At 41.7% G+C, this 24,635-nt stretch overlaps 1 protein-coding gene across 2 annotated transcripts in view; it reads left to right on the forward strand.

Annotated features, from left to right (window-relative positions):
- The window catches only part of CYFIP1 (cytoplasmic FMR1 interacting protein 1), a 114,059-nt gene that overhangs the window by 52,380 nt on the left and 37,044 nt on the right, over window positions 1-24,635 (forward strand). For both annotated transcript variants that reach the window (XM_060179242.1, XM_016192858.2), the window contains 8 exons: window positions 1,012-1,178; window positions 3,901-4,048; window positions 5,410-5,563; window positions 6,627-6,783; window positions 8,173-8,269; window positions 11,745-11,821; window positions 12,147-12,255; window positions 13,155-13,274. In XM_060179242.1, the coding sequence (XP_060035225.1) occupies window positions 1,012-1,178; window positions 3,901-4,048; window positions 5,410-5,563; window positions 6,627-6,783; window positions 8,173-8,269; window positions 11,745-11,821; window positions 12,147-12,255; window positions 13,155-13,274 (1,029 nt within the window). The remainder of the gene's footprint in view (window positions 1-1,011; window positions 1,179-3,900; window positions 4,049-5,409; window positions 5,564-6,626; window positions 6,784-8,172; window positions 8,270-11,744; window positions 11,822-12,146; window positions 12,256-13,154; window positions 13,275-24,635) is intronic.

Genomic DNA, 24,635 nt, shown 5'->3' on the forward strand with positions numbered 1-24,635 from the left:
CCAGAATTTATAGTCCACTAATTTGCATCAAGGGTGTGAAAGCAATTCAATGAGGAAAGCCTTCCTTTTCCACTAGTAGTACTTGAGCAACTAGCCATCCACATGCAAAAAAGTGAAACTGTAGGGCTGGTGAAATAGCTCACTTGGATATTGTGCTGCTTTGTCATGTATGTGATCCAGGTTTGAGCCTGGCCACCAGAACATTGAAGGGAGCTTTACTGCTGCAATCTCTTTTGCTCTCTCACTCTCTCTTTGCTTCTGTTTCTGTCTTTAAGAAAGAAAGACAGAAAAGAAAGAAAGGAAGGAAAGAAATAATGGATCTGGAGCTGTTGAGATGGCTATTTTGCCAGCCCTACAGTTCTGTTCTCCATAAATTTTAATGCATAGTATTCAAACCCTTTAAATTGGTTTGCCTCTGATTTGAATTTGAAGGGGGCATATGCTTTCTTTAAGTAGAAATGTCCCTGTTTTCTCCTCTCATTAGTAAAACAACACAAATCATCAATAATAATAATAATAATAATGAAAGGAAGAAAGGAAATACAGAAAGAAATAAATTGAAGATTCACATTGCATTGAAATTAAATTAAATTAAATTGAATTGAATGCATTCACATATGCATTGAGGACAATTTCATGTATAAAGCTGTTCAGAAACACACTGTAAGTAGCTCAGTGCATTTTCTTCCAGGCTATTTACCTTTGGGATTTTGTTAAGCCCTTCCCAGTAGAGTATACCCTAATGAATATGGGAGTGTTTTCAGTCAGTTATGGGCCTATCGACCCAGGTGCCACACACCTGTCCCTGTTCTCAGGTGCTAATAAAGGCAGCTGTGGGCAGCAGCTGCAGAGTCAAAATGCAGGTCAGAGTGTGATGTTGTGTACAGAGGAAAACAGCCTCTGGCCCACCCACACTGGGTATTTCAGAACTCAGTGCCACCCAGTAATGAACTATGTCCTAACCTCTCCTGTCATTTTCTGTCGTGCTGAAAGTCACATATTCCTCCACAGGTGATTGCCATGATCAAAGGCTTACAGGTGCTGATGGGCAGAATGGAGAGTGTGTTCAATCATGCCATCCGCCACACCATCTATGCTGCGCTGCAGGACTTCTCCCAGGTCACTCTCAGGGAGCCATTGCGGCAGGCCATCAAGAAGAAAAAGAACGTCATTCAGAGGTCAGCCTGCTGCATATATGCCCCTGTGCTCAGCCTGCAAGATCATAGTATAAGTTAAGGTCTATAACAGCCACTAAATTAAATAAATATACTTAGTACATTTAATATACTTAGTACATTTAATATACTTAGTACATTTAATATACTTAGTACATATTAATATACTTAGTACATTAAATAAATATACTTAGTACATTTCCCTTCAGCTACAGATCCCTTCTTGGTTACTCTTTTCCTTAGTGTGTTGCAGTGGATCCAGTGATTAGCTTCCGTAACAGACAGTAAATCTACTACAAAGTGTCTCAGCAGTCTGGGGACCCAAAGTATCCTGGATTCTTCCCCCGGGCCTATAGGGACACATACTAACATGCCCTCTCACAGTGTGTTGTCTTCAGTACTTTCTGTTCCTTGTGACCTACCCTACAGATAGTTGTAAACTACAAAGATAGTGTAGCGAATCCACTATGATCTTGGACTACTTTTCTTTCTTTTTTAAATTTTTTATTAGTGACGTAATAGTGATTAACAAGATTGTAAAATAACGGGTACAATTCCACACAGCTCCCACCACCAGATTTTCGTGTCCCATTCCCCTCCACTGGAAGGTTCCCTATTCTTTTTTTAATATATATTTTATTTATTTTCCCTTTTGTTGCCCTTGTTGTCTTTTTACTGTTGTTGTTGTTATTGCTGTTGTTATTGATTTCGTTGTTGTTAGATAGGACAGAGAAATGAAGAGAGGAGAGGGAGAGAAAGATAAACACCTGCAGACCTGTTTCACCTACTATGAAGCGACTCCCCTGCAGATGGGAGCCAGGAGCTTGAACTGGGATCCTTAAGCTAATCCTTGCGCTTTGTGCCACGTGTGCTTAACCCACTACGCTACCACCTGACTCCCGGTTCCTTATTCTTTATCCCTCTCTAGGATTATGGACCAAAATTGTTTATGGGGTACAGAAGGTGGGGGTTCTGGCTTCTGTAGTTGCTTCTCCGCTGGACATGGACATTGGCAGGTCGATCCATACACCCAACCTGTTTGTCTTTCCCTGGTGGGGTATGGCTCTGGGGAGGTGAGATTCTGGGACACATTTGTGAGATTGTCTGCCTGTGAAAGTCAGAATGACATCATGATAGCATATGAAGCAACTAGTTCAATAAACAGGAACCCAAAGGTAGGAATAAGCAAATGAAACTAGAGGTCTTCATGTGGGAAGAAGCTAGGAAGTCTATTTTAGGTATGTTCCAAGGGGCACATGACTTTAATTTTTGCCTGATAGTTAACTTACAGGTAGACTAAATGTATTTTCTGAGAAGATGGTGTCAGAGGAGAATAAGACTAGGAAGCTGGATTAAGTTAGAGAGTAGCCCCCAAATATATGAACTACTTTTCTCTTAATGATCAGTTGTGTTTCAGAGTTGATCATGTAATAGGAAGCATACAGTGACTCACAATGTATTATTTTCATTTTGTTTCTTTACATTTTTCCATCATAATATGCTTGTCTCCTGGTTTTACCCTATGGTACTTACCAAATTGCTCTCTCACCTTTAGTATGTAGTAGAGATGTTAATGTTCTAAGTTAGTCCCCTCATTTGATTGTGAAAGACCTGGTGTATGTGAAAATATGTGATGTGGTCTCATAGAATAACTTGAGTTGTATCTAGAGCATTCCCTACTGAAGCAGGATGGCCCATGGAGGTGTCTGCTCTGAGTAGTTCCTCCAGTGCTCTTTAAACACTTGGAACCCTGTTCATGTTTCTTTTAGGAAATAGGGATTAGCAGCTCAAAGGTCTGTTCTCTTCTTTTCCTTAACACTTTTTTTTTTTTTTACACACACCAGAGCAGCTCTGGCTTATGGTGGCATAGGGGATTGAACCTGGGATTTTAGAGCCTCAGGCATGAGAGTCTCTTTGCATAACCATTATGCGATACCCCCAACACAACTCTTATGATGGACATAAAATGTCCCTTTCCGGCTCACCAGTGCAGACTACAGCCCTGTTAGACACTCTGACATTCTGACATTACTAACAAAGCTGTGTTTTTAAGAACTTTTGAGATATATATATATGTGTGTGTGTGTGTGTGTGTGATTTTTTTTTTTTTTTTGTTATCTTTATTTATTGGATAGAGACAGTTAGAAATCAAGAGGGAAGGGGGAGATAGGGAGAGAGACGCCTGCAGCACTGACTGCTTCACCACTTGCAAAGCTTTCCCCACGCTCAACCAGGTGTGCCACCACCCATCCCCTTGTTTTTAAGAACTTTGTATTGAGGACCACACGGAGCACTCTGGTGATAGGGGTATGCTTTGCCGCAATGTACAGCCCAAGCTCAAGTCCTGACACCGCATCAAAGGTGTCACTCCTCCTCCTCCTTCTCTATTCTTTCTTTCTTTCTTTCTTTCTTTCTTTCTTTCTTTCTTTCTTTCTTTCTTCCTTCCTTCCTTCCTTCCTTCCTTCCTTTCTTTTTTTCTTTCTTTCTCTCTTTCTTTCTTTCTTTTTCTCTCTGTCTGTCAAGGCCCCAGGTCCACAGAAAACAAAACTATGCATTGAACTAACTAATTACCTTTTTGTTGTAATGTTGTACCCCTCCCCACCCGATGCTGCTCAGGTCCTGTGAGTGTGTGAAAGAGGTGGCTAGTAGGCAGGCCTGGGGTACTGTGTATGTGATCAGTGTCAGTGATCTGGGCCTTAACTGCTAACCAGACATGGTTGGTTAGTGTCCTGCAGGCCATCAGGAAGACTGTGTGTGACTGGGAGACAGGACATGAGCCCTTCAATGACCCGGCCCTGCGTGGAGAGAAGGACCCCAAGAGTGGCTTCGACATCAAAGTGCCCCGGCGAGCTGTGGGCCCCTCCAGCACACAGGTTCTCCTCTCCTCTGTGCCCTTGCCTCTTGCCTAAGCCCCAAATAAATTGACCTTTAGCTGGGGTGGGGATATGCAAGACTGAGAGAGCTGTCCCACTCTTTGCTCAGAGAGGTCAATAATACCCATTAGTTTCTTGCCCATGTGAATCTGTACTATTTCCCAGGACATTCTTGTATCAGAGTCAACCATTTGCGTGTAGAATCAGTTTATTTTTCTGTCTGTCTGTCTGTCTGTCTGTCTGTCTGCCTGTTTATGAAAGAGAGACAAAGAGAGAGAGAGTCGGAACATCCATGTGGAACATGATACTGAGGTTCTAACAGGACCTCATGTTTTAGAGCCCAGAAACTTTTAGCCACTATGATACCTCCCAGGCTCCAGCAGCCAGAATTTAATAACATTTCAACTCTTGTCCCTTAAATGTGGTAGGTGAAAATGTGTATATTTATACTGTGCTTCCTGTTAGGTCTTTAAATGTACAGTTACAGTTTTTTCTGTTGCCTAAAAAATGGTGGTTCCTAAATTATGTTAGAAAGCATTTAGAAATATTTAAGATGCCACTCTTTTTGTGCTGCCTTAAGCTGCCTCCTGCTACTCTCTCCCCTGGCATGTTCAAACCCCCCTTAACTCTCAAACTGATATAATATGCCCTTCTGCTATTTTCCTCCCGTTTGGGGGCCTGGTACTTCTCATCACTCTGTTGGAAGCTTTTATAACCTTTCCTGATAGCCTTTCGGACAGTTACCAGCAAAGCACACTGCTGACTCTTATACAGAACCTTGCAAAGTCTGGGAGGCAATGTCCAGCCCCCTGGGTCTGTCCTGTTGCATGTGCCCTCCCTGTCCTCTGACCCACTATCCTGTGTGCATCCCCCAGCCCTGTGAAGTGTGTCTGTGACTAACGGCTCTCTCCACCTCTCCTGTCTGTCTGTGTCTAGCTGTACCTGGTGCGCACCATGGCTGAGTCTTTGAGCTCTGCCGAGCTGCTGAGGCAGCTCAAGTCTCTGGGCATGGAAAGGCTCTTGCATGTGGTAAACGCGTTTCTGAGGCAGTCCTACACCTATCCGCCTCTTTTAACCTTTGGTGGTAAGACATTGTTTGGTTTTTGTTTGTTTGTTTTTTCTGTTGATATTTACAGCATGGAGGTGAACTGCTCCACTATAAGTCTTTTCTCCCAGTCAGCCTAGTTTGACTGCTTAGCTGGACTCCATTTGGGAAACCAGCTTGGTGGGGGGTTGCCCCCTTGGCCAGTTCTGGGCAGGGCATAGTGGAGCCGTCCTTCTCTTGTGGTCAATCAGAGTTTGGCATAACTAATGTACCATGTATATTTTCTCCTTCACGAATGTTTCCCTGGATAATGCAGCTTTACATGGTGAGAACCATGCTAGAGTCCCTCATTGCAGACAAAAGTGGTTCCAAGAAAACTTTGAGAAGTAGCCTTGAGGGGCCTACCATATTGGACATAGAAAAATTCCACCGCGAGTCATTCTTCTACACTCACTTGATAAATTTCAGTGGTAAGAGACACTGCTGACCAGCTTCCGGCCCAGCATGTTCTAACACTGCTAACACCATCTAGAACGCTTCCGCCTGCCTGACCTGACCATCCCCCCTCTTGTCCCATTATGTACCCAGATGACACCTGTGTCATAACCTTTGTGAGCATCCTCTCACCTGTCGCTTTAAATGCATGGCCAGCCACGGGCCCCCTCCGTGTGGCGTGGCTGTTAGAAGGGTGAGGGCTTTGGTGTTGTGGCTGGCCCTATAACATGAATACAAGGTCTCTAACCCCCACCAGATCAGAAACACAGGCAAACAGAACTGTCTCATGGCTAGAGAGAAGAAAGTAGTAAATATCAGAATCAGTTCCCTCAGGCATTCATGTGTGGAAGGCAATCTGACAAAAAGCAGCTGTCCTGGGGTGATCCCTGTCTCCTGACTAGGGTACCAGAATGGACAACCACTTCCATTTCAGAGTTATCCACGTTTGCTCCTGTACCATAACCACTTGCTCAGAGCAAGGGCCTCTGTGTTGGCTGGGCTGCTGCAGGTCTGGAGTCTATCATGAAACATTTGTTTTCTACTCCAGGAAAGACTAAAACCGATGAAATAATGTATTTCTGTTTTGCACTGAGTATTCATGTAATGCTGCATCTTTATTCTTCAGTAAAAAGCATCTTTATTCTTCAGTAAAAAGAATCTGGTTTTATCCTCCTTTTAAAAGGGGTGTTTTTTCACCTAAACACTTCTAGAAGCTCACAGGGTTGATGAGGTCTTGGTGGCAGGTGGAGATGTCGTGCCAGCTGCCTTGCCTGGGGACTGGCCAAGGCCACACTGCTGTTTTTTTTGTGTGTGTGTGTAAAAGATTTGCTTAGTCCAGGTGGCTCTGCCTGCAGCCACTTGTGGTGTGTGTCCCCAGTGGGAGGCATGTGTGCCTACTCCCCATTGGCACCCCCTCTTGCATGGTTTGAGGCTGTGAGCAGGGACATATGGGCACCTGGCACACAGTCCACTCACATCACCCTGCTGAGTCCTGTTTGCATATGGAAGATTCACATGTTATCCTTTGACTCCTTCAAGAGACGCTCCAGCAGTGCTGTGACCTTTCACAGCTGTGGTTCCGTGAGTTCTTCTTGGAGTTGACGATGGGCAGGAGGATCCAGTTTCCCATTGAGATGTCCATGCCTTGGATCCTGACCGACCATATCCTGGAGACTAAAGAGGCATCCATGATGGAGTGAGTGATTCAAGGACCTGTCTTGACTCTGACTCTAGTGACTGGGTGTGTCCTGGGCATCATTTGTGAGGAGGGAGCTAACAGCTGTCAGCATTTCATTTGAGTCATAAGCTTTGGGGTAAAACTTCAGAGATTATATGAGCAACAGTGTTGTGGTTTCAGAATGACATGGAAACTCAGGCTGTTGGGTATAGTAAGAACCACCATGGCCTGGTGCGGGTGAGGCCTTGGATTGACTCTAGCAGGGTCAGAGAGTTCAGATAAGGACTAACCAGACCCCATGACATGAATTTGAGAAATGTGCACATTGTGTAGCTTTGAGGTTCGGACTTACAACTGGAATGAGAGCCTGAGACTTCTGAGAATTTGAAGTCTGTAGAAGTTTGGAAAGATTGAACAAGTTCATCCTTTGCTCAGAAGACCTCAGTGCCCCTTCTCAAACATGTCCATCAGCCTTCATTTTTTTGATTATTGTCACTGGGGCTTTAGCTCTCTGTATTGACTTTTCAGATAGAGACAGAGAGAGAGAGAGAGAGAGCATGATACCTCAGCACTGATGCTTCCCCCAGTGTGGTGAGGCCTGGGCTGGGACCTAGGTTGCACTTGGCCCTAGCCTTCTATTTTGAAGAGCACCACTTGCATCTCTTCATTAACAGTTGATAGAGTGTGAGAAAGGTGGAGACCCAAAGCCGTATGTCACTCCCCTGGACTTGGCTTCCCCTCTGAAGTTAGGGTAACCTCACACCCATAGAGGGGCTTTAGCCTGGAGGCCACTGGCTTCCAGAATAAAATATGAAGAATAGCTTCCCTATTCTTTATCCCTCTCTGGGATTATGGACCAAAATTCTTCATGGGGAACAGATGGTCTGGCTTCTAAAATTGCTTCTCTACTGGACATGGACACTGGCAGGTTGATCCACACCCCCAGGCTGTTTCTATCTTTCCCTGGTGGGGTAGGGCTCTAGAGAGGTGAGATTCCAGGACACACTGATGAGGTCATCTGCCAGGGGAGGTCAGGATGGTGTCATGTTAGTGTCTGCTACTTGGTGGCTGGCAGATAGCTCATTCTTCACATTAAGAAAGTTACTCATCTTTGTTGTTATAAAAAATAGTACACACTTCAGGCGAAATTACACAATTACATAGAAAGAAGTGAAAACAGTGACAGGAGGCCCTGAGGTCCCTGGTGCTCTAGACTTAACCTGAGTATATGTGTCCACCATGGGCTGGTCCCAGCTGGCGGGCAATAGCAGATAGGGCTATAGATGGGAGCAGTTTGGGGTTTGGTATTTGAATTAGGGCCTGTTTTTCCTTACGTGAGAGTCAGACCAAGTGGGACCTCAGATTGAGTGTGGGGTATGGGAGCTGGCTAACTGCACCCTTCTGCAGGTATGTGCTATATTCCTTGGACCTGTACAACGACAGTGCCCACTATGCCCTTACCAGGTTCAACAAGCAGTTTCTCTACGACGAAATCGAGGCAGAGGTGAGAGCAGCTTTGACAAACGTTCCTCCATTTCTTATTTCTCTGAATGCTAGAGTGCTTACAGGATAAGAAAGTTTAGTGGTGAAATGAACTTAGGAAGTAATACTGCGGTGAACATTTCTGTCTACACTTTTTCTATGTCTCTATACATGTAGTGGTTGTGGTCTTAACCACAGATAGTATCTAGTGACTTGCTTTTTCCTGTGGCAGCGTGTCATAAACTCTTATATTCTCACCTGCTTTCTATCAGGCACCTGGCCTGAAGCTGTCTCGTCTTAGCAAGAATTCTGAACCAACCCCCATTTTGTTTCTTTCGTTTTTACTTTACTATTAGTGTTTTGATGAATTTCCTTACCTGTTATTTAATTTTTTGGTTATATTTTTAATAAAGAGGGATTATTTCTCAAGGACATATTAGAATTATTAGGGCAGTGCACACAAAGATGAACCTCATTTCCTAGCTTAAAATGTAAGTAAATTGGGGTTGGGTGGTGATCTACCCAATGAGTTTACACGTTACCATTCACGAGGAACCAGGTTCAAACCCCTCTGTCCCTCTTGCAGTAGGCTGCTGCATGAGTAATGTGTAGTAGTATTGCAGGTATCACTCTCCCACCACTACCCTCACACACACACTTGCCCATTTTCTTCTTTTTTCTCTTCCTCCTCTTCCTCCTCCTTTTTAAAAAAATTTTTTTTAATTTATTCCCTTTTGTTGCTCTTGTTATTTTTTTGTTATAATTCTTATTGATGTCGTCGTTGTTGGATAGGACAGAGAGAAATGGAGAGAGGAGGGGAAGACAGAGGGGGGAGAGAAAGATAGACACCTGCAGACCTGCTTCACTACCTGTGAAGCGACTCCCCTGCAGGTGGGGAGCTGGGGCTCAAACCGGGATCCTTATGCCGGTCCTTGCGCTTTGCGCCACATGTGCTTAACCCACTGCACTACCGCCCGACTCCTTCCTCTTCCTTTTAAACAGAGTAATACTCTGCTCTAGCTTATGGTGGTTTGGGGAATTAAACCAGGGACTTCAAAGCCTCAGGCATGAGAGTCTTTTTGCATAACCATTATGCTATCTCCTCTGTGCCCACTCAGTTTATTTCTGTAAAAGGCCTCTAGGAAGCCCCAGCAAAAATCTTGGTAGCCAAAATAAATAAATAAGATACAAGCAAAGTAAGGGCTAGTGGTAGTTCACCTGGTAGAGTACATATGTTACAATGTGCAGGGGGACCTAGGATGAAGCCCCCAGTCCTCATATGCAGGAAGGCAGCTTCGTGGGTGGTAGAGCAATACTACAGGTATCTCTCCTTTCTACTCTCTCTTCCTCACTCTTTTTTTTTTTTTCCTTTGGACATACGTAAACTATTTTTATTTTTTGGTTGGTTATTTCAGTTTTTAATTTTTTTATTTATTAGTGATTTAGTATTGATTTAAAAAATTACAAGATAACAAGGGCACAACTCCACATCATTCCTACCACCAGGGTTCTGAATCTCCAATCCCTCCATTGTAAGCTACAGCAATTCTCCTAAGGTTACAGATATGGGTTAACTATTATTTCTACAACTATATTATTTCTACAGCTATATATACAAATATATTGGTATATATTTGCCTCCCCCCTTTCAAGGTACCATCTTCTCTTCCTTTCCAAGTCATACCTACACTTATTACAATACCCAAATGTCCCTCCTGTCTTCCTCTTCTCTCTCTTCATGTCCTAATGGTTCAGAGCACTCTGTTCATCTTCTAACATTTCTCTCCCACTGAGAGTATGGAACAAAATTTGTTTTTCTTTTTTAAATTTCTTTATTGAGGGGTTGATGCTTTACAGTTGACAGTAAAATACAGTAGTTTGTACATGCATAACATTTCCCAGTTCTCCACATAACAATTCAACCCCCACTAGGTCCTCCTCTGCCATCATGTTCCAGGACCTGAACCTTCTCCCCAACCCCAGAGTGTTTTACTTTGGTACTCTCTTCCTTGCTTTTTCTGTCACTCTCTTAAAAAGAAAGAAAGAAAGAAAGAAAGAAAGGCCACCAGGAATGTAACCCTGGTGATGACAAAGGGGGAGGGGGAATGGTATAAGCACATTTAACCTCAGCTACTCACTTTGGGCATCTGAATTGTTTCCATCTCCTCACAGGACCCACCAGAAAGAGAAGTGTAGGTGGGCAGAGACCAGTAGGCAGTGTAGGTGGGCAGAGACCCATGGAGCACCCTAGTGCTTGGGCATTTAACCTCCAAGAACACTGTCTTCATCACTATTTCTTGGGCTCAGTGGTACTTTTACTTGCAGGTAAGGATTTGGTTTTGGGAATGAAGTCTCTGCTGCTTCTTCTGACTGGCCTTAGTGCCTAAACAGGGGAGGCAAAGTGTGGTGACTTCTGGCATACATACCCTGGTGGCAAGAGTGGCTTCCAAGGTGAGAGCCCAAATGCTGTGCACATTATCTCAGCCCCCAGCACATGCTTACAAGACACATTTTCATATTCATTTGTTGGTGGTTTTTTGTTGTTTTTTTATTGCCACTAGAGTTATTGGTGGGCTGTTGTTCCCAGGGCCGCTTGCTCCCTTTCTTCCTTTTTTGCATAGAGACAGAAATTGAAAAGGGAGAGGGAGACAGTAAGAAAGAGAGACTCCTGCAACACAGCTTCACTGCTTTGGAAGCTTCCTCCTTGCAAGTAGAGACCAGGGGCTTGAACCCAGGTTTTTCTCAGCAATGTGAGCTTTACCTGATGTGCCACTACCTGCCCCTTTCATTCCTTTGCAACGAACAGAATAGAAACAGCTTTCTCTATCAGGGCTCTAATAAAGTTTTCAGTGGACATGTAGTGCTCACTCCTGGCTACACCCTAATGTAGTTGACCTGGTGCTTGACAATAAGTCTATTTGCATGTCTCTCAAAATACTTATTTATAAACATAAGAGGGAGAGAAGAAGAGAGAGACAGAACCAGAGGATCTCTCTTGACACATGCAGTGCTGGGGATCAAACTTAGAACCTCCTGCTTTTAAAGTCCTACACTCTAACCACTGTGCCACTTCCCAGTCTTTCTCTCTCTTTTGAAATGTTTCAGGCTGGGGAGATAGCCTAATGGTTATGCAAAAGATTCAAATGGCTGAGGCTCCAAGGTCTCAGGTATAATCTCTCTCTCCCCCCCCCATAAAATAAAAGAAAATGTTAAAAAGGGGGGGAAGGATTTATTTATTTCATGAGAGAGAGAGAGAGACCAGAATCCTTCTTTACTTCAGCTACACAGTGCTGGGAATCAAACCTAGAACCTCATGCAGTTAGACATGGCCTGCTCTCTCCCACTGAGCTACCTCCTAGTCCACTATGTTTCTTTTATTCTGATCAGAGCCTCAGGTAGTAATCTTAACAAATGTCATTTTATTTTATTTTTGTTTTATAGATGTATCTTGGTTCGGGGTATCAAAATCAATCCATATCTTTTCTTTTTTACTTCAGGTGAATCTGTGCTTTGACCAATTTGTTTACAAGCTGGCAGACCAGATATTTGCATATTATAAAGTTATGGCAGGAAGGTGGGTGTTCTGGTTTGTGATCTTAGTACAAAATCCCCAGTGATTTGGAGCCGGGTGGTGGCGCACCTGGTTGAGTGCCCATGTTACAGTGCGCAAGGACCTGGGTTCAAGCCCTTGGTCCCCAGCTGCAGGGGGAAGCTTTACAAATGGTGAAGCAGTGCTGCATTTATCTCTCTCTCTCTTCCTCTCTTTCACCCCTACCCTCTTGATTTCTGGCTATCTCTATCCAATAAATAAAGATATTTTTTAAAAAACAGTGATTTGATCTGACATTTGCATTAGAATTAATAACATGTGACACGTGTCTTCCTTTCTTTGGTATTAGTTTGCTTCTTGATAAACGCCTGCGATCAGAGTGTAAGAACCAGGGGGCAACGATCCACCTGCCACCCTCAAACCGCTATGAGACTCTGCTCAAGCAGAGGCATGTACAGGTAAGTACATTAGCAGCTAGCAGTGTTTGCAACAGCTGTGCGTTGGAAATCATGAGGTCATCTTAGACTATGCTGAGTCTCTATAGATGTCCATATGCCACATGGCTGTGAGGATGTCCATAATAAACGTTAGAAATTTAAAGCCAACGAGTGTCTGCTGGCTACCCAGAAACAAGGGAAGGCTTGCAACACCCTGCACCTGCCCTGCTTGGGTGCCTAAAAGCTTAGTTCCTGTTCTTCTCCAGGAGCTCAAAAACGAGATAATATAAAGAAGAAAGATGAGAACCACTATCTACTCAGTGTCAAGAGATGAGCTTTCTTTTGGCCAGCATAAATAATAAAAATAAAAGTTTTGGTTTTTAAGGCAATATAAAATATAGGGGAAATCTTACTACAGATAACCATCATTGATATTTTGTGATAGTTTTTGACCATGTTTTTATATTGTGATCATTTTAAGGTACAGATCAGTGATAAGGAGTCTGAATTGAGATGGAGTGATTTTTCTCCTATTAGTCATAACACTGGAGGTTAGACTGTACAGGCCACTATTATATGGTGGACACAAGCTAGGACACTTTTGGAAGGGTGTGATAACTGACCCAGATTCTCCCAGTTCTCTTGTGAGCCTTGGGATTCCTATCAGTCCAAGGTCCTTCAGAACTTTGACTTACAGAATTCAGCTCTAATAAAATTGGATATTTAGGTGTGTGTTTGACACATACATAGGCAGTTTCACCTACAGTGTTTAGCTTTCTACAGTGTCCTCCTACAAATACATCTGTCTAATAGTTTAGAATTCCTTTCTGGGAGGGAGCGAAAGAGCTTTTGCTCTTATTTTTGTTTTGTCTTGCTTGTTTTTAATTATCTACTTTGGTCATCCTGCCCTATTTCCCTAGCTCCTGGGAAGGTCCATAGACCTCAATCGGCTGATTACCCAGCGGGTCTCAGCAGCCATGTATAAGTCTCTAGAACTGGCAATCGGACGATTTGAAAGTGAAGATCTGACATCTATAGTTGTAAGTGTTCCCCTTAAAGGCGAGACTGGTCACAAGGGGTATAGCTAATTTTACTTTTGTCCTTCCTGATAAATTGAACTAGTGGTAGGTCTAATTCACACATAGACATTCAGCATGCATACCAGTTGAGTTTGACCTATCCTAGGCATCTATTAGCATCTGCTCTCAGTATCCACAGTTCTAAATAAACCTCAACAAATTATCCAATCTTGAATAAATTTTACCTAACTATGGCAAGAAAGGACAATTATATTAAATATTATAACTAAGACATAAATACAAATGACCATTTAATATAGAACTATATATTATTATATGTTATTATAGATGTATTAAAACTATAATTTTGGTAAAAGAGGATAATTATGTTTCAGGAAAGAGAAATGAAACGAGACCGAATTGAGAAAACAGGATATAAACTATGAAGAGTCCGCATGCCCCAGAATAGGCAATCAGTGCAATGGATGAGACATATATTAAAAATTGCTTTTCAAGAAAACATTGGTAAAACAAGAGACAGTCTGTATATCAAAGACATTTATGATATATTTAAAAAAAAAAAACCACCAGAATAGACTGCAGTAATAGTATCAGACTTTGAAAGAAATAATTCCTTTGAGTACCCTAATAGTGGTATTAAGGGGAAATCCCGGGAGTCGGGCTGTAGCACAGCGATTAAGCACAGGTGACGCATAAGGATCCCGGTTCAAGCCCTGGCTCCCCACCTGCAGGGGAGTTGCTTCAAAAGCAGTGAAGCAGGTCGGCAGGTGTCTATCTTTCTCTCCCCCTTTCTGTCTTCCCCCTCCTCTCTCCATTTCTCTGTCCTATCCAACAACAGCGACAACAACAATAATAACTACAACAATAAAACAACAAAGGGCAACAAAAGGGAATAAATAAAATAAATATTAAAAAAAAAAAAAGGGGAAATCTGGATTCCGGGCAGTAGTGCAGCAGATTAAGCGCACATAGCGTGTAGCACAAGGACCAGCATAAGGATCCTGGTTCGAGCCCCCAGCTACCCACCTGCAGAGGGGTCGCTTCACAAGCAGCAAAGCAGGTCGGCAGGTGTCTGTTTCCCTCCCCCTCTCTGTCTTCCCCATTTCTCTCAAATTTCTGTCCTATCCAGCAGCAATACCAGTAATAGCAACGATGACAACAAGGGCAACAGAATGGGAAAAATGGCCTCCAGGAGCAGTGATTCCATAGTACAAGCACCAAACCCCAGTGATAACCCTAAGGCAAAAAAAAAAAAAAAAAAGGAAAGTCCAATTATGGACTTTCTATAAGTCCTTTCTTCATGCCAGAAGCCAGGAAAGTGAAGTGCAAAGTAAGGATTTTGTGCTAAGCCAAATTGATATTCTAAGATTAAGGGCCTCACAGGAAATTACCAGGGAGAACATATATTGACATCTAAATCTAATATACTAAAGTGGCCTGGTGACACATGATAAGACCCTCTCTCCCACCAAGATATATAAACAGGGAAATTCAACACCTTAGCACCTCCTGCTGGCACAACAGAAGCATACTAAATACACAGACAACCATGACAGACACTTTAAATGATCGGACATAGATGTAGATAAAATGGCAGAGATAGAGTTCAGAAAACTCATTATGAAATGAATTCAAGACATTATACTAAATATACAGACACAAATTCAAGAACTCAAAGATCATTTTACCAAAGCATTACAAAACACAGAAAAATTTCATAGCTGCAGGGTGTGAAGGACACTTTGAATGCAGTTCAGTCTCAGGTAACAGGCCTTGGAAGCAAATTTGATCGGGTGGAGGAGAGAATATCAGTGCTAGAAGACACAACAACCACACTGAATTTGAAAGGTTTAGGAAAAATGAAGCTCTTTTTTGTGAAATAGAAGACTCCATCAGAAAGAGGGATGTATGAGTTAGTAGGATCCCTGAGGGAGAGAGAAACAGAGAACATATTCAAAGATAATATAGCAGAAAAATTTCCACATCTGAGCAATATTTAAAACACAGAAATACACCTAAATCTCTGAATCTAGAAACAGCACACACCAAGACACATAGTAGTAAAACTATCCAAAGCCAAGGACAAAGAAAAGTATTACAGGCTGTCAGGGAAAGAAAGAAATTCACATAACAGAGGCAGAGCCATCAGAATTTCATCAGATTTCTCATCACAAACCCTAGAGGCAAGGAGGCAGAGGAATGGTATATTCAAATATTAAAAGAATTGCCAGCCATGAATAGTGTATCCTGCTAAATTATCCTTCCAGTATCAAAGAGGCTCTTTTCAAACATTCAGAAACTTAAGGAATTTGGCACTATCAATCCTGCCTTATGAGACTTACTGAGAGGAGTCTCACATGAAACAAATGAGTTCCAACTTTTTTTTTCTTAAGATTTTTTTTTTCCTTCCAGGGTTATTGCTGGGGCTTGGTGACTGCACTACAAATGCACTACTCCTGGAGGCCATTTTTCCCATTTTGTTGCCCTTGTTGTTGTTATTGTTATCATTGCTGCTGTTGTTGGGTAGGACAGAGAGAAACTGAGAGAAGAGGGGAAGACGGGGAGAGAAAGATAGACACCTGCAGAACTGCTTCACTGCCTGTTGCCTATGAAGTGACCCCCCCTTGCAGGTGGGGAGCCGGGGGCTCTAACCAGGATCCTTTCGCCAGTCCTTGGGCTTTGCACTCAACTCGCTGCACTACCTATCTCCCAACCCCCAAGTTGCAACTTTTTTTTTTTTTTTTTTGCCTCCAGGGTTATTGCTGGGGCTAGGTGCCTGGACCATGAATCCACTGCTCCTGGAGGCTTTTTTTTCCCTTTTGTTGCCCTTGTTGTTTTATCATTGTTGTGGTTATTATTATTGTTGTTGATGTCGTTGTTGGATAGGACAGAGAGAAATGGAGAGAGGAGGGGAAGACAGAGGGGGAGAGAAAGACAGACATCTGCAGACCTACTTTACTGCTTGTGAAGCGACTCCCTTGCAGGTGGGGAGCCAGAGGCTCGAACTGGGATCCTTAATGCCAGTCCTTGGGCTTTGCGCCACGCGCACTTAACCCGCCACACTACTGCCCGACCCCCATGTTCCAACTTTTAATGAGATGATCGGTATTAGAATAGAACCAGGAACACAAGAACAAGGAAAACAGACACAGGAAAAGGGAGGGTAAAATAGAGTGACAGAATCAGAGATTGGTGAACCAAGACCAACTTTTAAAAAGACTGTTACATTAAAAATTAGATACAATGCTGATGAAAACCACAAAACACAACATAGCACAGAGACAATTGGGAAATATATATATCCGTAGTTCAAGACCATTATAGAAAATCATTCACATAAAGTAACAGAAACAAACAGGAAAATACTCAACAAAAACAAAACAAGCTCAAAACAAAAACCAGAATGGCTATACACAAACTACATTTATCAATAATCACTGTAAATGTGAATGGCTTAAATTCACCATTCAAAAGATTCAGAGTGACTGAATAGTTTAATTTTTTTAAATATTTATCTATTCCCTTTTGTTGCCCTTGTTGTTTTATTGTTGTAGTTATTATTGTTGTAACAATTGATGTTGTTGTTGAATAGGACAGAGAAATGGAGAGAGGAGGGGAAGATAGGGGGAGAAAAAGATAGACACCTGCAGATCTGCTTCACTGCTTGTGAAGCAACTCCCCTGCAGGTAGGGAGCCGGGGGCTCGAACTGGGATCCTTTTGCTGGTCCTTGGGCTTTGCACCACCTGCACTTTACCTGCTATGCTACCGCCTGACTGAATGGCTTAAAAGGCAAGATCCGGGGCCCAGTCAGTGGTGGTACACCAGGGTAAGCACACACATTACAGTGCAGAAGGACCCAGGTTCAAGCCCCTCCCTGTCTTCCCCTCCCATCTAAATTTCTCTCTGTTTCTATCCAATAAAAAATAAAGGTTAAAAAAAAAGTGGGCGGTAGCACAGTGGGTTAAGTGCAGGTGGCACAAAGCACAAGGACCCGCATAAGGATCTCTGTTCAAGCCCCCGCTTCCCCACCTACAGAGGAGTCGCTTCACAGGTGGTGAAGCAGGTCTGAAGGTGTCTGTCTTTCTCCCCTCCTCTCTGTTGTCCCCGCCACTCTTCATTTCTCTGTCTTATCAGACAACGACAACAACAACAACAAAAAAACAAAACAACAAGATCCATCCATTCTGTATCTCCAGGGAACAGATAATTGAAAGAAAAGCAAAGGAGGTGGTGCAGTGCATAAAGAATTGGATTCTCAACCATGAGGTCCTTGAGTTCAGTTTCCGGCAGCACATGTACCAGAGTGATGTCTGGTTCTCTCTCTCTCTCTCTCTCTCTCTCTCTCTCTCCCTCTCCCTCTCTCCCTCTCTCCCTCCCCATCTTTCTTATGAATAAATACATAAATAAATTTTTTTTGCCTCCAGGGTTATTGCTGGGGCTCGGTTCCTGCACCGCAAATTCACCACTCCAGGAGGCTACTTTTTTTCCCCTTTTGTTGCCTTTGTTGTTTTATCATTGTTCTGGTTATTATTATTTTTGTTGTTGTTGTTGATGATGTTCTTGTTGGATAGGACAGAGAGAAATGGAAAGAGGAGGGGAAGACAGAGAGGGGGAGAGAAAGATAGGCACCTGCAGACCTGCTTCACCGCTTGTGAAGTGACTCCCCTGCTGGTGGGGAGCCGGGAGCTCAAACCGGGATCCTTGACACCGGTCTTCACACTTTGCATCATGTGCACTTAACCTGCTGTGCTACCGCCTGACCGTCCTAAATAAATAAATCCTTAAAAAAAAAAAAAAAAGACAAGATAAGCTCCAGGTAACAGCTGGAATAAGGTATTCCAAACTAATAAAATAAAAAAGGGACAGGAATAGCTATTCTGTTATAAGATAAAATAAATTTTCAGGCAAAGAGGGTGAAAAGAAATAGATACTACATACTGATCAGAGGATCAATCCAACATAAAGACCATAAGCATTGTCAGTGTATAAGCTCCCAGTATTCATGCACCCAAATATATAGGAAAAGTACTTAGTGATGGGAGACATCAACAGTAACACATAAAAGACCTCAGTATACCAATATAGTAGATAAAGTATTTCAATCCCCAGCCTCTCCAAACGTTTTCCCCCAATGAAGAGCATCTTTAAGATCTGTTCTATTAGCAACAACTATGTAATACAGTATTATTAACTGTAGTCACTATGTTGTATGTTGCATCTTCATGCATCATTTTTCTATAACTGAAGGGGCCTTTGATCCTTTTCACTCATTTGTTCATCCTTCGCTCTGCTTTTTTCTTTTTCTTTTCTTTTTAGATTCCAAGTATAAGAAAGATCATATGGTGTATTTCTGTTTGACTCCTTTTACTTAGCAGCACAATGCCCTCAGGGTGAATCATTGGTATTGTGATTAGCAAGATTTCATTCTTTTTAATGATTATGCAATACTCATGTTTCTCTCTCCCTACCACCACCAACACCCTCCCACCCCCCGTGCGTGTGTACCAACATTTTCTTTTTGTTCCATTGATAGTAACTTACTTTCTGTATCTTGTTAGGTGCTTTCTGTATCTTGACTATAGTGAATATAGGAGTACTGTACAGATAAGTTTGGAAGCTGATTCTTCTCATTTTCTTTCAGTGAATACCCATAGAATTGCTGGATTGCATAGTAGTTCAATTATTTATTTATTTATTTATTTTATTTTTTAAATTTATTTCTTTTATTGGGGAATTAATGTTTTACATTCAACAGTAAATACAATAGTTTGTACATGCATGACATTCCCCAGTTTCCCATTTGACAATACAACCCCCACTATGTCATTTATCATCCTTCATGGACCTGCATTCTCCCCACCCACCCACCCCAGAGACCCTTACTTTGGTGCGATATGCCAATTTCAGGTTCTACTTGTGTTTTCTTTTCTGATCTTGTTTTCAACTTCTGCCTGAGAGTGAGATCATCCCATATTCATCCTTCTGTTTCTGACTTATTTCACTGAACATGAATTTTTCAAGGTCCATCCAAGATCGGCTGAAAATGGTGAAGTCACCATTTTTTACAGCTGAGTAGTAGTCCATTGTGTATATATACCACAACTTGCTCAGCCACTCATCTGTTGTTGGACACCTGGTTGCTTCCAGGTTTTGGCTATAACAAATTGTGCTGCCAAGAACATAGGTGTACACAGATCTTTTTGGATGGATGTGTTGGGTTCCTTAGGATATACCCCCAGGAGAGGAATTGCAGGGTCATAGGGTTGGTCCATGTCTGGCCTTGTGAGAGTTCTCCAGACTGTTCTCCACAGAGGTTGGACCAATTGACATTCCCACCAGCAGTGCAGGAGGGTTCCTTTGACCCCACACTCTCTCCAGCATTTGCTGCTGTTACCTTTTCTGATGTATGACATTCTCACAGGAGTGAAGTGATATCTCATTGTTGTCTTTATTTGCATTTCTCTGACAATCAGAGACTTGGAGCATGTTTCATGTGTTTCTCGGCCTTTTGGATCTCTTCTGTGGTGAATATTCTGTCCAAGTCCTCCCCCCATTTTTGGATGGGGTTATTTGTTGTCTTGTTGTTGAGTCTGACAAGCTTTTTATATATGTTGGTTATTAAACTCTTATCTGATGTATGGCATGTCAAGATCTTCTCCCATTCTGTGAGGGGTATCTTGGTTTGGGTAGTGGTTTCTTTTGCTGTGAAGAAGCTTTTTAATTTGATGTAGTTCCATAGGTTTATACGTGCCTTAGTCTTCTTTGTAATTGGATTCGTTTCATTGAAAATGTCTTTAAAATTTATGCAGAAAAGAGTTCTGCCAATATTTTCCTCTAAGTATCTGATAGTTTGTGGTCTAACATCCAAGTCCTTGATCCACTTGGAATTTACTTTTGTATTTGGTGAAATACAGTGATTCAGTTTCATTCTTCTGCATGTTTCAACCCATTGTTTCCAACACCATTTGTTGAAGAGACTCTGCTTTCCCCATGTAATAGTCTGGGCCCCTTTGTCAAAGATTAGATGTCCATAGGTGTGGGGCCTCACTTCTGGGCTCTCAATTCTATTCCACTGGTCAGTGTGTCTATTCATGTTCCAGTACCAAGCAGTTTTGATGACAATGGCCTTATAATACAGTTTGAGATCTGGGACTGTGATGCCTCCGGTTCTGTTCTTTTTTCTCAAGATTGTTTTGGCAATTCTAGGTCTTTTCTGGTTCCAGATAAACATTTGTAGCATTTTTTCTATTCTCCTAAAAAATGTGCTTGGGATCTTGATGGGGATAGCATTAAATTTGTAGGTGGCTCTGTGTAATATATTCATTTTGATGATGTTAATTCTTCTAACCCATGAACATGGGATATCTTTCCACTTCTTTGTGTCTTTTTCAATTTCTTTGAGTAATGACTCATAATTTTCAGTATACAAGTCTTTCACTTCTTTGGTTGGGTTTACTCCTAGGTATTTTATTGTTTTTGTTGCTATAGTAAAAGGAATTGATTTATGGATTTCAGTTTCTTCTAGCTTAGTGTTTGCATAGAGGAATGCCACTGACTTTTGAATGTTAATTTTGTAGCCTGACACCTTACTGCATTGCCTGATGATTTCTAAAAGCTTCTTGCTGGATTCCTTAGGTTTCTCCATGTATACTATCATGTCATCTGCAAATAAGGAGAGTTTGACTTCTCTTCCAATCTGTATCCCTTTAATTCCTTGCTTCTGCCTGATTGCTATGGCAAGAACTTCCAACACTATGTTGAATAGTAATGGTGATAGTGGGCAGCCCTGTCTAGTACCTGATCTGAGGGGAAATGCTTCCAGTTTTTCACGATTGAGTACGATGTTGGCTGTAGGCTTGCTATATAAAGACTCCACTATCTTCAGGAATTTTCCATCTATTCCCATTTTTTGTAGTGTTTTGATCAAAGGGATGTTGTATTTTGTCAAAGGCTTTCTCTGCATCTATTGATATGACCATGTGGTTTTTGGTCTTGCTTTTGTTGATGTGGTGGATCACATTGATTGATTTACGTGTATTAAACCAACCTTGCATGCCTGGGATAAAACCCACTTGGTCATGATGAACAATTTTTTTGATATACTGCTGTATCCGGTTGGCTAGAATTTTGTTCAGTATTTTCGCATCTATGTTCATCAGAGATATTGGTCTGTAGTTTTCTTTTTTGGTTGTGTCCCTGTCTGCTTTTGGTATCAGGGTGATGTTGGCTTCATAGAAGCTTGCAGGGAGTATTCCAGTGTCTTCAATTTTCTGGAAGACTTTTAAAAGCAGAAGTATTCTTCTTTGAAGGTTTTGTAGAATTCATTTGTAAAACCATCTGGTCCAGGACTTTTATTTTTGGGGAGGTTTTTGATAGCTGTTTCAGTTTCATTAGCTGTGATGGGCCTGTTCATGTTATCCACTTCCTCTTTACTTAGTTTTGGAAGTTGGTAGGTATCTAGGAAATCGTCCATTTCTTCTAGGTTCTCTAGCTGGGTGGCATATAGTTGTTCATAGAAGCCTCGCATGATATGTTGAATTTCTGCGGTGTCTGTTGTGATATCTCCTCTTTCATTTACTATCTGATTTATTTGGGTCTTATCCCTTTTTTGTTTTGTGAGTCTGGCTAAAGGTTTGTCGATTTTGTTTACTCTTTCGAAGAACCAACATTTACTTTTGTTGATCTTTTGTATGGTTTTCCTATTCTCAATGTTATTTATTTCTGCCCTAACTTTAGTGATTTCTGTCCTTCTGGTTGCTTTAGGATTCCTTTGTTGTTCTTCTTCTAGGTCTTTAAGATGTGCAATCAGGCTGTTTATTTGTGCTTTTTCTTGTTTCCTAATGTGTGCTTGTATAGCTATGAACTTCCCTCTTAGGACTGCTTTAGCTGTGTCCCAAATATTTTGATAGCTTGTGTCTTCATTTTCCTTGAACTCTCGAAACATTTTGATTTCTTCCTTGATTTCCTCTTTGACCCAGAAGTTGTTAAGAAGTGTACTGTTGAGCTTCCACATTTTGGGACTGTTACTAATCTTTTGTTGATTGTTAAGTGTTAGTTTAATTCCACTGTGGTCTGAGAAGATGCTTGGGATGATTTCAGTGCTCTTGAATTGGCTGATGCTGTCTTTGTGGCCTAACATATCGTCTATCCTTGAGAATGACCCATGTGGAATTGAGTAAAATATGTATTCCAGTTTCTTGGGATGAATGACTCTGAAAATGTCCAATAGTTCTAATTTATCTATCTCTTCATTTAGCTCCCTTATGTCTTTATTGATTTTCTTCCTGGATGATCTGTCAAGTTGAAAGCGTGGGGTGTTGAAGTCCCCTACTATGATTGTGTTACTGTTAATATATTGCTGTAGCTCTTTCAGTAGAAGTTTGATGTATTTAGATGGTTTCTCATTGGGTGCATAGATGTTAATAATTGTTAAGTCTTTTTGATTCCTGATCCTCTGAGCATTAAGTAGTGTCCATTCGTATCTTTTTTAATTTTATCTATTTTAAAGTCTATCATGTCAGATATGAGAATAGCTGCTCCTGCCCTTTTTTGTGGGCCATTGGCTTGTATGATAGTTTTCCATCCTTTCATTTTAAGTCTGTGTTTGTCTTGTTGAGTTAGGTGGGTTTCCTGTAGACAGCATATTGTTGGGTTGTGTTTTCTGATCCATCTTCCTACTCTGTGTCTTTTAATAGGTGAATTGAGACCATTGACATTTATTGATATCAACGATTGAAGATATTTTAACGCCATTCTTGTAGAGTTTTAGAGTGTTTTGATATATGTCCTATTTGTGGTGGTCTGGTTGTTTATAGGAGACCTTTCAGAACTTCTTTCAGGGCAGGCTTGGTGATGGTTGCTTCCTTCAACTGTTGCTTGTCTGAGAAGGTTTTGATGCCTCCATCTAGTCTGAATGACAGTCTAGCAGGATATAGTATTCTTGGCTGAAAGCCTTTCTCATTGAGCACTCGATAGATATCTTGCCATTCTCTTCTGGCCTGCAGTGTTTGTATGGAGAAGTCTGCTGCTAATCTTATGGGTTTTCCTTTGTGGGTGACTCTTTGTTTTTCTCTTGCAGCCTTCAGGATCCTTTTCTTTATACTTATTCCTTTCCATTCTAAGTATGACATGTCTTGGTGTCATTAGGTCTGGGTTAATTCTGTTTGGGACCCTCTGGGCTTCTTGAGTCTCTATGTCTTTGATGTTGTCTAGACTAGAGAAGTTTTCAGCTATTATGGCCTAGAAAATGCTTTCTTCCTCTCCTTCTCTTCCTCTGGTATGCCAATAATGCGTATATTGTTTCTTTTGAAGTCATCCCATAAGACTCTGTTGTTGTTTTCAGCATCTCTTAATCTCTTTTTGAGATCTCTTACTTCTTTTTTAGTTGTCTCTAATTCATCCTCAATCTTGCTAATTCTGTCTTCAGCTTCATAGATTCTATTCTCTCTGCCCTCTACTGCTTTCTGGAGTTCATCTATTTTGTTGCCCTGCTCTGATACTGTTTTAGCTTGTTCAGCTAGTTGCCTTCTTAGCTCAGCGATTTCAGTTTTCAGCTCTCTAATAACCATGAGATAATTAGTATTTTCTTCCATATTCTCATTTGTTCTTCCTGCATTTCTGATTGCAATTTTTTCAAATTCTTTACTCACTCCTGTTATTATTTCCTTAGCTAATGTTTGGATCTTGAACTCGTTATTTTGTGCTTCACCCTCTGGTGGACTTTTAGCTGGACTCTTGTCCTGGTTCGATTCTCCAATATTTTTTCTTGTTGTTTTAACCATTTTATATATTATGTTATGAGTTCCCTTTATCAGTACTTTTCAAATTATTGATCACTATTGCCTGGATTGACTTGTGTCTAAGTAAGTTAATTAAAGGGTCACAGTGGTGCAAGTTCACAGTTGTTTTAATCCCTGAGTTGGAGCTCAGTGGTTAAAAGCCTCTTTTTTTTTCTTCCCTGTAGGCTATGGGAGCCTGAGGGCTTTTAAACTCTCAATAGGCTTCTTAGCTTAATCACTGACTCCTAACCAAGAGATAAAGCAGGGTGTGGCAGAGATAATCCAGTGGTTATGCAAAGAGACTTTTACATTCCCTTAGCTATGCCACCAAGGTATAGGTCTTCTCCTGAGTTTCCCAGTTAGATCTCTGTCCCCTGGTGTCCCTCCCTGTTGCTGCTCCAGATTCTGAGGGTAGTAGCAATGGAGACTCAGAGTTGAACTTGGTGAGTCTCTGGGGAGTCCTCTCCTCCCTTAAGCTGTCCCCTTGTTGGTGGAGCAGACTGGAGGTGGTGTCTCAACTGATAAACTGCTGAACTGTTAGCAGTCACTTAATCTCTCCTTAGGCTCCTCTCTCCTCTCTGT

This window comes from Erinaceus europaeus, chromosome 20 (genome assembly GCF_950295315.1).
Source record: "Erinaceus europaeus chromosome 20, mEriEur2.1, whole genome shotgun sequence".
NCBI lineage: Eukaryota > Metazoa > Chordata > Mammalia > Eulipotyphla > Erinaceidae > Erinaceus > Erinaceus europaeus.